Genomic DNA, 14,394 nt, shown 5'->3' on the forward strand with positions numbered 1-14,394 from the left:
TTTCTTATGTGTTTTCTTATTATGTTTATTCTTACCCATTGTCCTTCAGGATATTTCAGAATATGGTTTATAAACATCTAAAAAATTTAAAAAGACCTTGCAATTAAAATAGTTTGCATAAAAGGGGTTGTTCAACATTCCTTTATTTAAGCTTTGCTATTTTATGTTTTTATAGGATATAAAGTGTGATTGAACTGAACATCAGTTTGGTTGAGCTTCATCATGAACCGTGCTTTTAGCAGAAAGAAAGGTAAGTGTACCCATTTATAGAACCTGGGAGTCAATTCAATATTATTGGGAAAATCAAGCAGAGATGTTAAGAAATCCCTTTTTCTGATTATCAAACCATGTGACTTCAGAATGAAGTTAGAATAGAACAGAAACCTGCAGACATTGCTAATTAACCTTCTTTGGTTATCAGCCTAATGAAAGAGTGGAGTTGTTTAATATATTTAGTCCAGAAAACATGACAATATGTTCTCTGGAAGTTTTATTCTGTGATGTGAAATTGCAAAAAATAGTGATCTGACTTAAAAAGTTGGTCCTAACTTCACTTTTCATCATGTAGTGCTAAATTTCCTGAGCTTACATAGGTTATAGTGATTTAAATTAACTTATGTGTAGGTGTGTGTTTGCACGTACACTTCACTTATTGTTGAAAACTGTATAGGATTGACAATAAGTGAATTGGTAGCAATGAGACCAAAATAAATTTGTTACTAGTTTTAAAGTAGAAATTTAAAGCAAGTTTAAATATATCATAATTATCAGTACAGGAATGAAAGAAACAGCTGTTGTTGTGTTAGTCGCTCAGTCGTGCCTGACTCTTTGCGACCCCATGAACTGCAACCCACCAGGCTCCTCTGTCCATGAGATTTTCCAGGCAAGGATACTGGAGTGGGTTGCCATTTCCTTCTCCATGTTATTTCTTAAAGTGCAGGAAAACATGGCATTTGACAAAATATTTCATGATACATTTATAGGAAAGATAGAAAAATTTGATAGTTTTGTCTAGTTCAGTAGAGTTAAAAAATGTATCTTGCCATTCTAGAAGGAGTTCTTTGGTGGTGGGCACTGGGCTCTTTCCTGTTTAACATACTATAAATGAAGTGGGAGAGAATACTTAAATAATGCTACTCAAGTTCTTAGGGGACTGAAAGTGGGAAGAGATAACAGATGTGGTAGGATTGTAGGTATGTGGGGAGAAAATGATGAGTTAATTCATAATCTACACTATACAGTTAATAAGATACTGTTAATTGCCAAACATGGGTTCAGAAAATACAACACTTCTGTACTTATTTCTATATTGTTATTATTTAGAAAATGCAGTTAATTGCTGTGTAGGTAAAACATGGCTAAACTTTGCTGTGTAGGTAAAATATGTAGGTAAAACATGCATAGGTAAAAAATAAAGTCAAGATTCCAGTTCATTTTCTAATGAATGAATAATGAACTATCTTGAACCAGGAAATAGATCATTCCATTCTCCTCCATGTCCTCAGGCAGTGGGTTCTTGCATTAAGGGACTGACACATTGTAACATGCCTGGTTGAAAAAGGCTAGGATGACTTCAATGCTGATTACAGGTGGAAGCATGGCTGAGAACCCATGGTATGGTCTTGCAATGTTTGAAGACCTTTTAATGTTTGAATGCTGTCATTGGGTTATGGAACAAAGTTTAATAAAGATTGGTGTAAATCATAATGTCATAGATTAAACATAGGAAAAAAATTCCAACAAAATTTTGCCAAAATATAATGGAATTATTCAAAGTATTTTTGTTTTCTTTTCTGAAATGAGAGGTGTTCAAACATTTGGATATGGTTCAGAGGATTAATATATTCAGTAGAAATTAGGTAATGTGAAGAACTTTCAGGCACTTTTCAACCCTAGAAAACTAAGAATTTATTATTTTACTTATTTTTCAGAATAAGGGTAAGGCAAATGACACTTATTGTGTTTTGTAGCTTGCTTCCGATTTAAAACATATACCAAAAATAAACTCACATTTCTTTTTATTCCCTTTACCTAGTAGAATATCTGGAAATAATTCTCTGAAATATGGAAGTATTTTTAATAAAGTAATAAAAAACCTTACATCACAACTTACCGCTTTAAACATACTATCATATTTTTTAAAGATACTTCTAGAGCTTCGATTTTTTTCTAATTTACTCTTTATCTGAAGGTAATTTGGAGTGATTTTTAGTTGAGAAATCCCAAGAGTTGAATAGTAAGATGAGTAAACAGTGATTGTATATTTGTCTTACTTGAAGACAGTAGGAGTACAACTATAAGGAAAATTATTGATAGAGAATAAAGAAGCAGAAGCACTTGTTATTTTCTGTTTTGTTTCATTTTCTTTAAATTTCTTTTGACTCCTCTTATTTTGCAAGTCTAATGATTAAATATCCTTATCAGTAAATTATTGATCAGTATTTCACTCGAATTCAGTTGGAACTCGGTGCAGAAATTCTACCTTAAGTTCACCAGTCACTTCAAATGCTTTCATTTAATATGGTTGTTAAAGAAAACTTCTTGGAGCCTGTGCTCCAATTTCAACCAATAGCACTATCTGTTGAATTTTAATTTGAGATGCAGAACTGGAATTTTATGAGCAAATTCATACATCTTGACCATTGGGAACTGTAATTATAGTTCTAGAAAACATGTAAGTCAAGTCATCTTTCCAATAACTAGTATCAACATATACTTCACTGTACTCGAAACAAAGAAAGATTGTCTTCTATCATTAAAAACTTATTTCATGTATCCAATTTTCTCAGTTATTACATGCAAACTTACTAAGTCATCTTGGCTCTCAGAAACCCAAGGAAAAGAGATTGTTATCTTAAACTTAAACATAATTTTCTTTTCTTTTTATTAAATCTTCCAATTAGTAATTTGTCTGGTATTCTTTGAATTGGCCAGGCATTTCACTGATTCTCTTTTCAAATGCTTTAATGGTTATTAGAATGGGTTTCCCAGGTGGCACTGGTAGCAAAGAACCAGCCCGCCAAAGCATGAGACTTTAGAGACATAGCTTCAGTCCCTGGGTCACTGGGTTCGATCCCTCACTTGGGAAGATCCCCTGGAGGAGGGCATGGCAACCCACTCCAGTATTCTTCCCTGGAGAATTCCATGGACAGAGGAGCCTGGCAGGCTACAGTCCACAGGGTCTGAAGGAATCAGACACAACTGAAGCGAATTAGCATGCACACAGGCAGAAGTGCTCGTAGGTTCTGAAAAAATCTGAATATACTTAGAATTGCATCATTTTGGACTATTTTGAAGAGCTATGTAAAAATTATCTAACCTCATAATCATAGATAACATTTTAATAAATGTTTTATATCTTCTTTCCCTATGTTAGCTTACTTTTGTGAATTTTTAAAATCCTATGTTCTATTTATGTCAAAAATAATTTAAAAAACATAAAACATAGCACATGAATAAATGTGATTAAATAATTCAACTAGTTATACTTTGTGTTCTTTAACATATGAGTTGATATACTGATGAGTAGGTATAATTGTAGTACAAAGCACTTGAAATTTCAATAATATTTAAATATAATTCAGTAATTTTCTTTTCATGAAAAATTGTATTCAGATATATCCATTCATCCATCAATACTTAGTTTTAAATTTAATATATTCAAAATAGGTGCTTTCACTTTGTTAAGCTCTTATGATAATGAGAACAATGATGTTTCTTGCACCTTTCTAGATGAACTCTAAATCTAAATACATTTTGAACACCAGATTCATTGGTTTGTTGCTGCTGCTAAGTCACTTCAGTCATGTCCGACTCTGTGCGACCCCATAGATGGCAGCCCACCAGGCTCCTCCATCCCTGGGATTCTCCAGGCAAGAATACTGGAGTGGGTTGCCATTTCCTTCTCCAAAAGTGGTTTGACACCTGTCAAATATTTTGAAATGCTGACATTTACTTTTATGTGAATTCTCACTATTAAGTTAGAGATTATATTTTATAATTTTAAGAAAGGAACACATTCTAGTGTCTATGTTCCTATTTCTTCACCAATTCTCTGTATCTAATATCTTCTGTGGGTCCATAAAATGACCAAAGACCATCATCTATACCCTCTCTTCAAGGTCAGCCACATCTATTTAAGTTAGCATATAGGTTTGTTCTTTTTTTTTTTGCCAAAGTATAAATTAGAATGACATTAACGACTCCTTTTTGGAAACCCTTCAGGTTTAGTAAGTGCACTACCTATACAAGAGGTATGAAATGAACACCCATTAAATTGTCTGCACTTGGTGTGTGGGTGTAGATCTTTTGTCATTGTAGCAACTGCAGCTTATCCGGTGGTAATTTAATATTGTGATTATTTCAGTCTGTCACCAGTAACAATTGGATATACCCACCCTCTTTTTAGGTTACTGCAGTATGAGACTATAACAAAGGCAGTATCATCGGTTTTCAAATAATAGTGTCTTATAGGAAAAAGCAATTACCTCTCTGCCTCAGGATTGGAATGAACCATCATATTCAAAGTTTAGTTAGACTTTACATCCTCCTGAGCTATCTTTAGTGTCTTGGAAAAAGAGACATGAAAGTAATTGTGTTAAGGGGTAAAAAAGGAAATTAGATATATTTTTAGGTTTCCTGAAGGCAAGTCTTTGGTGTTTTTATTACTTTGATGTATACTGTTGTGATTATTTATTTTAATATGCAAGTGCACGACTATTTTCCACATCTGAGTATAAATTATTCTTGAATTAGTCATATCACTATTCAGTACGGATCATAAAATCTTAAAGTCATAAAATTGTTAAAATGAAAATCCATACAAGAAATAGTTTTATATGTCAATGTCTGTATATAATGCTGTTTTTTGAAGCCTAGGATGTATTGCTTCTCAGGATATTTCACCCAAGTGCAGTTGTCACGTGTCCACTTCAGCAGTCAGAAATAGCCCTAAATTGCACCATGAGCACAGGATTTTATAGATCCCTCATGGTTTTGTCTTCAAATTTTTTTGAATGTTGCATTGTAACCCATAAACATGTTTCATATATAATGCAGTATCCTTTAAATGGTTTAAAATAATTAAAATCCCAGAAATGTATGCCATTTTCTCTGTCTTCACATTCCCCCAGTTTGATAACATATTAATGGTATTGAACTTGTTTCTGTTACCATCCTTTTTAAATGTTCTTAATTGAATGTTAAAAATGCTTTGTTAGTAACCTGATTTTTATTTTATATACTTATGTATATACTTATGTATATTTTTCATGGTAAAAATATGTCTTTAATTTTATTCTATTTATAGTACTGATTCTAAATTTTTGAATTCCCATAAGGAGTAAAATACTCACAAAAATCCACTTAAGAAGATAATATATTTGAAGACTGAGAAGTTTTACTACAGACAATTGCAGTTTGTAAAAAAAAACAAACAGACAAATTTGATTTGTGTAAACATTAACATGTTTTGCTTTTTTCCTGCTTATATGTTCCACAAAATGTTTTGGAAGATATGTGGAATATATAAATCAAATTCAAAAATTGAATGAAAAATTTATTTTCTATTATTGTTAATAATGTATAATACAAATTACTTTCAATATCTTCTATTCTTTTAGTTACTTTTATTTCTACTATTCTACTATGCTCAATTGCCCAGTTGTGTTCAACTCTTTGTAACCCATTGACAACACCCTGCCAGTCTCCTCTGTCCATGGGATTTTTCAAACAAGAATACTAGAGTGGTTGCCAGTTCCTCCTTCAGGGGGATCTTCCCCCTCCAGGGATCAAACCCGTGTCTCCTGCATTGGCAAGGTGGATTCTTTACTGCTGTGCCACCTGGGAAGCTTCATTATTCTACTACATTAATTTGAATCATGTAATGATTTCAAATTACTGCATTTAAGATTATTTATATCTGAAACACCTGATAGTTGACACTCAAGCAATGTTTCTCTAAATCGAGACTAAAAAACTATCGTAATATTAATTTTTCAGTGAATTTAGTAGATTGATTTATTTCAGTTTTGTATAAATGTAGTTGTTAGTCTAATGTTAAAATGTCCCCTTACAAATTGTCAATTTTTGATACTAAAGAATAGTAGTCATGAGTAAAGAGCAGATTGCTATTTATTGTAAAAGTAATTAGCAAAAATAACCTATAATTCATGAGACTATCAAGTGAAAGAAAGAAAAACATAGTTATTCACATGATTGATGTAATTACTCATAGCCCAACTGGTTTTTAAAAATATATTCTTTAAAAAATTCAGAACTGTTTTATTATTTGAAAACTTATAAAAGGAAAAGATTTTTAAGTTAAGGAGAAAATCTTATAATTACTTTGTGGTTATATTGTTCTTATATCTGACTAGCTATTCTTTTTCACTTTAGCAAAACTGTCTTAGAATTAGGAGTGTACCCACCCGTATCAGACTCTATAAATGCTAATGCATGAATATGACATCATTAGAACCCATGTTTTAATTTAACATTGTGTATTCTTCATTGCAGACAAAACATGGATGCATACTCCTGAGGCTTTATCAAAACATTACATTCCCTATAATGCAAAGGTAAAATAGTTCATATGGTATTACTGAATATTATTTTGCTATAGTATTATTGCTAGTTTATGACTGATCTTAGAAAGATTGTTTATGCTTTGATATTTCTTAGTAGATAATCCCTGAAAAATCTTTGCATAAATAAAGTAATTTTGTAGCATATAATAAGGGAAGTTGTTTTACTTCCTAAATAAGTATTCTTTTTATAATTTCTGTTTAAGTCATGAGTGTATTTTCTTCAAATGACTTTGGCTGTTGTTAAAATTATTTGCAGTATCATGGACTTAAGAAACAAAACAACAAATAAATTAGTTTCCTTTAAAAATACTTAATGTTTCATTACACAGACAAATACAAAACTAGTCTGGAAATGAGCTTCAATTTTAATGAATGCAATTATAACACACAAAGAAGAGAGACAAACAAAGCTTAAACTATTAAGAAAACACAGGAAAAGTGCATATTTTGTATGAATCTTTTGTTCAAGTCCTGCATTTTAATAGAGAAATAGAAGCAATCCATACTCCATGTGTCCAAAGATTTGATTCACTGCTGTTGTTGGAAGACTGTCCAAATGAATGAATGCCATTTACAGAAGGGTCTTTAAAGAAAGGTGTTATTTTATAATTAATGAACACTAAACACAGAGTAGATTTCAGAGAAGTCTGTTTAAATTTGGAAGAGACAGAAGAGAATTTTAAAGAGTTGTATTTGGGAATAAGAGAGTGGGCCAAACTTAAGCAACTTCAGAAATGGCAGGGGAGGAGATAGAAAATGGTAAAATTATTATTATGAACAGTGAACAGTGGATTAGTGTGATATAAAGAGATTAGTTATGAAGAATTATTTCAGGAAAAGATTTTCTAAAAAATTATTGAATGGAGAGCTCTCTGGGAAACCTCTAGAGCACTGGTCTGAGTCTGAATCAGCAGGAAGCAGCATTTAAAAGGCCATCTAGAAGAAATTCTTCTAGAGGGTTGCTCAGCAGTGAGCTTTCTAGCGTACAGCAACTACATGTTTTCTGCCTGACTGTGCAGCAAAGAAAATACTCAAAAATGCTTTCTCTGTAAAATTAACATACTGGAAATCACTACGATGCTCATGAATTCCCCTGTAAAGTTAACATGCGGATTGATTGCCATGAATTAGCATGAAAAGTTTACTTAATAGCTTAAGAGGAAAAAAAACAAAGTTAATATTACCCGTCTCTTCCACAGATATTCCTCATGTTACCTATTGATACACTGCATGAAATCTTCATAGAAAAAAATTTAATGAAGAAAACCACTATAACTTTAAAGCCCATGCCCAGTTTTTTCTGTTATCAATCATAATAGAATTATATCCTTCATGTGAAACTACCAGACATTATTCACTTTTATAAACGATTGAAGTACCTCATTTTAAAAACTTGTTTATAAAGGATTGAAAAAAGTTTACTGTAATTAGAACTATCATTAACTCTTTGAATTAATGAGACAGTGGCCATCCGCTTGTCTCCATGGCTACGTTGCCTGTGCTGGTTCACGGGCCCATGATGACTGTAAGACACCCCACAGAGAGCAGAGGGCCCGGCAGCGTCGGCCGCACTGGGGTCGGTCAAACGTGGAGGAGCAGGTTGCTTCCGTTCCTTCTCATGTGGTCTCCTGAGTGAGATCCTGTGGACCGAGTAGCATTAAAAATATTTGAAGAATGTTCTTTTTTTCTGAATTCCCTTCTTTGTGGCACTTTAAAGATTGAGTGTTTAGTAGGTGTTTTTGGAAATTTTCTCTGTCTCTTCTGAGAGTATATGTCACTTGCAAAGCAAATCCATGTCCACAGAAAATACCTTGGGGCAACAGAAGTAAAAACCAGAATCTATAACCAGATTGCCTTGGTTTAATCTTGACTCCAACACTGACTAGCTGTGTAGTTTGGGGCAAATTATCTAACCTTAGCCTATGGTTATTAATCTGTAAATAGGGATAAGAGTAATTTCTCAATTAGGATTGTTATAGATATAAAGGTGTTACATGAAGTCTTAAAACAGTATCTGGAATAAAATAACTACTACTTGTAAATGTTAGCAATCATTAATTTATCTTTTGTAATTTTTCACTGGCTTTACCAAAGTGCCTGTCTCACTCTAGTTATTCAATATGCATGTATTTTATGAATCGATGCATAATAACATATCCAAGATAATAACAAAATTGTTACATTTCATTGACTCTCAAAATATGCCAAGTGCTGTTCTGGTGTGTTTTTACATGATTTAGTATTTATTTGAACCAATATAGTGATTATTAATGTTATCATCACTTCACAAAAGAGAAAACTAAGGATGAAAGTTTAAATATTATGCCTATTGTCACAGGGCTTCTCAGGGGACTCAGTTGTAGAGAATCCACCTGCTAAGGCAGGAGACACGGGTTTGATACCTGGGTCAGGAAGATCCCTTGGAGAAGGAAATGGCAACCCACTCCAGTATTCAAGCCTGGGAAATCCCATGGACAGAAGAGCCTAGCAGGCTACAGTCCATGTTGTTTCGAAAGGGTCAGACATGACTCAGATGAAATAACAACAAAAACAAAAGAATTGTCGCAAACTTAGTAAGACAGAGCCAGGCTTAAAAAACTGAAGTCAGTGTAACTTCAGAGATTGGCTGCTTTTTCTGTATGTCATCCGTCTGTTCAGTTGCTCAGTTGTGTCCAACTCTTTACCACCCCATGGACTGTAGCACACCAGGCTTCCCTGTCCATCACCAACTCTCAGAGCTTACTCAAACTCATGTCCATTAGGTGGGTGATGGCATCCAACCATCTCATCCTCTGTCATCCCCTTCTCCTCCTGCCTTCAATCTTGTCCACCATCAGGGTCTTTTCCAATGAGTCAGTTTTTCACATCAAGTGGGCAAAGTATTAGAGCTTCAGCTTCAGCATCAGTCCTTCCAATGAATATTCAGGATTAATACCTTTAGGATTGACTGGTTTGATCTCCTTGCTGTCTTCTTCAACACCACAGTTCAAAAGCATCAATTATTGGGTGTTCAGCTTTCTTTATAATCCAACTCTCACATCCACACGTGACTCCTGGAAAAACCATAGCTTTGACTAGACCTTTGTCGGCAAAGTAATTCCTCTGCTTTTTAATGTGCTTCCTAGGTTGGTCATAGCTTTTCTTCCAAGGAGCAAGTGTCTTTTAACTTCATGGTGGCTTCAATCACCATCTGCAGTGATTTTGGAACCCAGAAAAATAAAGTCAGCCACTGTTTCCACTGTTTCCCCATCTATTTGCCATGAAGTGATGGGACCGGATGCCATAATCTTAGTTTTCTGAATGAAGCCAACTTTTTCACTCCCCTCTTTCACTTTCATCAAGAAGCTTTTTAGTTCTTCTTTGCTTTTGGCCCTAAGGGTGGTGTTATCTGCATCTGAGGTTATTGATATTTCTCCTAGGAATCTTGATTCCAGCTTGTACTTCATCCAGTCTGGCATTTCACATGATATACTCTGTATATAAGTTAAATAAGCAGGGTGATAATATACAGCCTTGATGTACTCCTTTCCCAGTTTGGAACCAGTCTGTTGTTCCATGTCTGGTTCTTACTGTTGTTTCTTGACCTGCATAAAGATTTCTCCAGATGCAGGTGAGGTGGTCTAGTATTCTCATCTCTTTAAGAACTTTCCACAGTTTGTTGTGATCCACACAGTCAAAGGCTTTAGCATAGTAAGTGTAGCAGAAGTAGATGTTTTTTGGAACTCTCTTGCTTTCTCTATGATCCAACGGATGTTGGCAATTTGATCTTTGTTTCCTCTACCTTTTCCAGATCCAGATTGAACATCTGGAAGCTCTCAGTTCATGTACTCTTGAAGCCTCACTTGAAGAATTTTGAGCATTAATTTTGAACATTAATTTGCTAGTGTGTGAGATGAGTGCAACTGTGAGGTAGTTTGAGCATTCTTTGGTATTGCCTTTCTTTGGGATTGGAATGTACCTCATAACACTTCATTATTCATTAGTTCATTAAATGACTTGTATGTATAAGGCACTATTGCTAAAACTTGACTGAATGTTGGTGAAGTTTCAGAGCTATGTGACATAGCCGATATATTCTTATGGAGCTTAATGTCATGGGGAAATATCTTTTTAAAAAACTCACATAAAAGGCAATCTTGTTCTTTCCCATTCAAGTCACGCTTAATAGAGTGCTATGGAGATTCGTATAGTGGTAGTCATTCCTGTTTTATGTAAGGAGGAGTGAGTTAGGTTTTCCAAGGGTCAAAAAAAGAGTGGAATGACCATTTCAAGCTGAGACATCTGGAGGAGGATGAACTCTGTCAAGAGGGCCTAAAGCCATCAAAATGACAAGAGTTGGGCTGGGCATAAAATAATAACACTGGTAAAGTACTTTGTCAGCCAAGGTTCCAACTAAAACACAGAACTAGTGGAATGGACCACCACCACTGCCTCCTCCACCCACCCTCCCCACCACACACACACATAAACACATTTATTTCAAGATATGGGCTACACAATTGGGGATAGGGTTCTGGCCAGCCAGGCATCTGCAATCCATAATGAAGACCGTCAGAAAGCACTGGCTGAAAACTGCTGGGCAGGAACTGACGCCTATCACAGGTAGAATTTCTCATTCCCCAGGAACATAGCAGGGCAGTTAGGCTCTGTTAAGACCTTTAAATTGATTGTATCAAGCCCAACCAGTTTATCCAGAATGAGTTCCTTTACATAAAGTCAATGATTATAGATGTTATTTGTATCTACAAAATAAAGAAAGTGACAGTTGCTCAGTCATGTCTGACTCTTTGTGACCCCATGGACTTGGAGTCCCTGGAGTTCTCCAGGCCAGAATACTGGAGTGGGTAGCCATTCCCTTCCCTGGGGCATCTTCCCAACCCAGGGATTGAACCCAGGTCTCCCACATTGCAGGCAGATTCTTTACAAGATAAGCTGCCAGAGAAGCATGATATACAAAATAACTTGATGGCAACTCCTAGACTAGTATTTAATTGAACAACTGGATAGTATAACCTGGTAAAGTTAACGCATAACACTGACCATCAGAAGTAATGTCCACTAATGATGGACAAGGCCTTACAGATGAGTTGAGAAAGCTTTCAATGGTAGGAGAAGCATTTTGTATAGTGAACTAATCAAATAGGAGTTTAGGAATATAAATCTATGGGGATCTGAAAGTTTATTTGGATCGAGAGAGAAAGGATGACATTAAACTTCTTATAAAGTTACTTTAATGGTACAAGCGAATATTTCCAAGTTTATATAGAATAGTAGATCAGCATATAGTGGAAAATAAAGATGTGCTAAATATTCCTGGGAGAGAATTGATGCAACCAAGGAATAATTTGTTTATGGGGAAGACAAAAATATATATCTTGATTCTCTCTGAGAGAATGATCATATCGCTAAAAGATTCCTATCACTTCGTTTTTGGCAACCACTGGTTACAAATTAATCTGATAAATTTAGCAGAGCTGTTTAAGAATTACAATTCTTCCTGGGGAAATATGTAATAACATTTAAATGTTTTAAGTTTGAAAGTAATATTCTACTTTTATATTCTAATTCCTTTAGTTTCTTTTGTAGGAACGTATTTTAGTTCCACATTCTTTCATTTTATCTAATATTGTATAGCAAATACTCATTTAATATTCACAGTATACCTATTTCAGATCACATAAAGATATAAAATATAGTCGTTGCTTTCAAAAGTTTTTTTTTTTAATGTAGCATTCATTAGTCTCCTTTTGTTGTTTTTGTTGTTGTTTTTATGAGCAGTGACAGCATTAATACTAATCATTGGGAATTCTACATATTTCCTATGTACCCTGTAGTGGTGTTTCTCAAACTGAACATTATGTTCTGTGAAAAAAAATTGGGTCATAAAATCAATGCAGTGGGTCATTATAGGTATGCAATTAAAGATGAAATAGGATAAAAGAGAGAAAAAAAAAAGTTTCAGAATGCATAAGATAAACATCAATTTTCTCCAGAAAACCATGGTTCATAATCTTATTGAGAGTTTGAAAGCCACTGCCTTTAAACAGTAACGTGCCTATACGTAATACTAAAGACTTTACCAGCTTTAACTATAAATTTTGAAATAATAATGGGGAGGGGGAGTTTCTTAAGAGAACAATTAATTTTTAATAGAAGAGATGATCCACATATAAGTTTAACCACATGTCCTCATTGAATATGATGTCTTAATGTGATTTCTGAAACATGCAAATTAACATGGTATGAGTAATAGAAACATATGGTAAAGTGTAAATATAGATTCATTTGTGTATATATACGTATTCATTTGAATTGAGCTCCTAATTTATGCCAGGTTCTCACTGAGACAATAGGAATTGATTAGTGAATCAAACAGATAAGATCCCGGCTCCCTGGGACTTACATATAATAAGCAAAATAATAAGACTTTTTAAAGAGACAGCTAATAAGGAAACAATGTGCATTTTATTAATACAGTATTAGTGTTATTGGGGTCGCAAAAAGTCGGACACGACTGAGCAACTGAACTGAACTGAACTGAACTGAGTGTTATTTATTCAGCATACTACATATTATGTAGTAAATACTCATATAAATAATGTAGTGTTAACACACTATTTTATTTATTAATATAGCATGCCAGACTGTAGTTATTACTATGTAGAAAAGTAAAGCAAAATGTTGAGGGTTGGGAGAAGTGGGAAAGAGGGTGCTGTGTTACATGAAGTGGTCAGGGAAGGTCTCTGAAGAGGGCAGAGGCCTGTGGCTGCATTTGCAGATCAGCTATCACGGGCAAGGTAGGACCACATTTGCCTAGCCAAGTACTAGCCAGGCCCCGGATGGTGGAACTCAGTGGATTATAGAGAAGTAATAGTAACTACATGTGGAGTAGAGCAGAAAGGGCAGAATATGTCCTACCTATAGTTCTTGAGGGCTCAGACCATGCTACCCCCAAATATGCCACAGTGGCATATTGATTTGTTTAAATAAAAGTACTTTAAAAATCACAACACAGGAGGGACACGCTAACCCTCCTTTCTGTCTCCCTGAAAGCACTGAATAAATCTTTGGTGTTAAAGGTAGGTCCCCCCTGCCTGCATCTGAAGGTGGAAGGGCACCCATATTACCAGAGATAGGGGACTTGGAGGGGGAGCCTGTATGCACCAACCTCGTTACTGCTTTAGTACCACAAGCCCAGATTCTGTTTAGATGCTTCACTAACCGAACACTCCGAACCCAAGTTTCCTTGTCCTGTTAGTAGCTCACAAATTTATTGTTTCTTTGTCTAAAAAAATGTGAAAGTATAAAAGCTGCGTGCTGTGGACACTTCTTAAGTCCAGTCCTATTTTTGTAAGACCTCATTGTATGTGAATTAAAATATATTTTTTTCTCCTATTAATCTATATTGTATTAATTATATTATTAGTTCAGTCACAAGAATTCAAGAAGGGTAATTTCCACCTCTCCAGCATCAGTCACTGTAAAATTTGAGAAACACTCAATTTAAAGAGTTTTGAGAGAAAGAGTGACAAGTGAAACAAGCTTTTAACAGAAATTAGCTGTCAAGAGGCAAAGGTGAACCCACATCAGGAGTCCAGTGGAGAGGCTCATCAAGGATAGTGACTGTGGCTTGATGCTGAGTAGGAGCTGAAGGAGAAGAGTGTGGGCATCTGAGTATATTTTGAATGCAAAGCTGATAGGCTTTATAGGTGGATAGTGGATTCGCTTTCTATTGCTGTTATAACTAGAACATTTAAGTGTAAATTTAGAGGTAATTTTTGACCGCCCTTAAAGAGTGCTCCAACTA

At 34.7% G+C, this 14,394-nt stretch overlaps 1 protein-coding gene across 3 annotated transcripts in view; it reads left to right on the forward strand.

Moving 5' to 3' along the window:
- GULP1 (GULP PTB domain containing engulfment adaptor 1) overlaps window positions 1-14,394 on the forward strand; it is a 315,347-nt gene that overhangs the window by 196,159 nt on the left and 104,794 nt on the right. For all 3 annotated transcript variants that reach the window (XM_043488361.1, XM_043488359.1, XM_043488360.1), the window contains exons 3-4: window positions 176-250; window positions 6,517-6,578. In XM_043488361.1, the coding sequence (XP_043344296.1) occupies window positions 223-250; window positions 6,517-6,578 (90 nt within the window). In that variant the 5' untranslated portion in view covers window positions 176-222. The remainder of the gene's footprint in view (window positions 1-175; window positions 251-6,516; window positions 6,579-14,394) is intronic.

Source organism: Cervus canadensis, chromosome 15 (assembly GCF_019320065.1).
Source record: "Cervus canadensis isolate Bull #8, Minnesota chromosome 15, ASM1932006v1, whole genome shotgun sequence".
Lineage (NCBI taxonomy): Eukaryota > Metazoa > Chordata > Mammalia > Artiodactyla > Cervidae > Cervus > Cervus canadensis.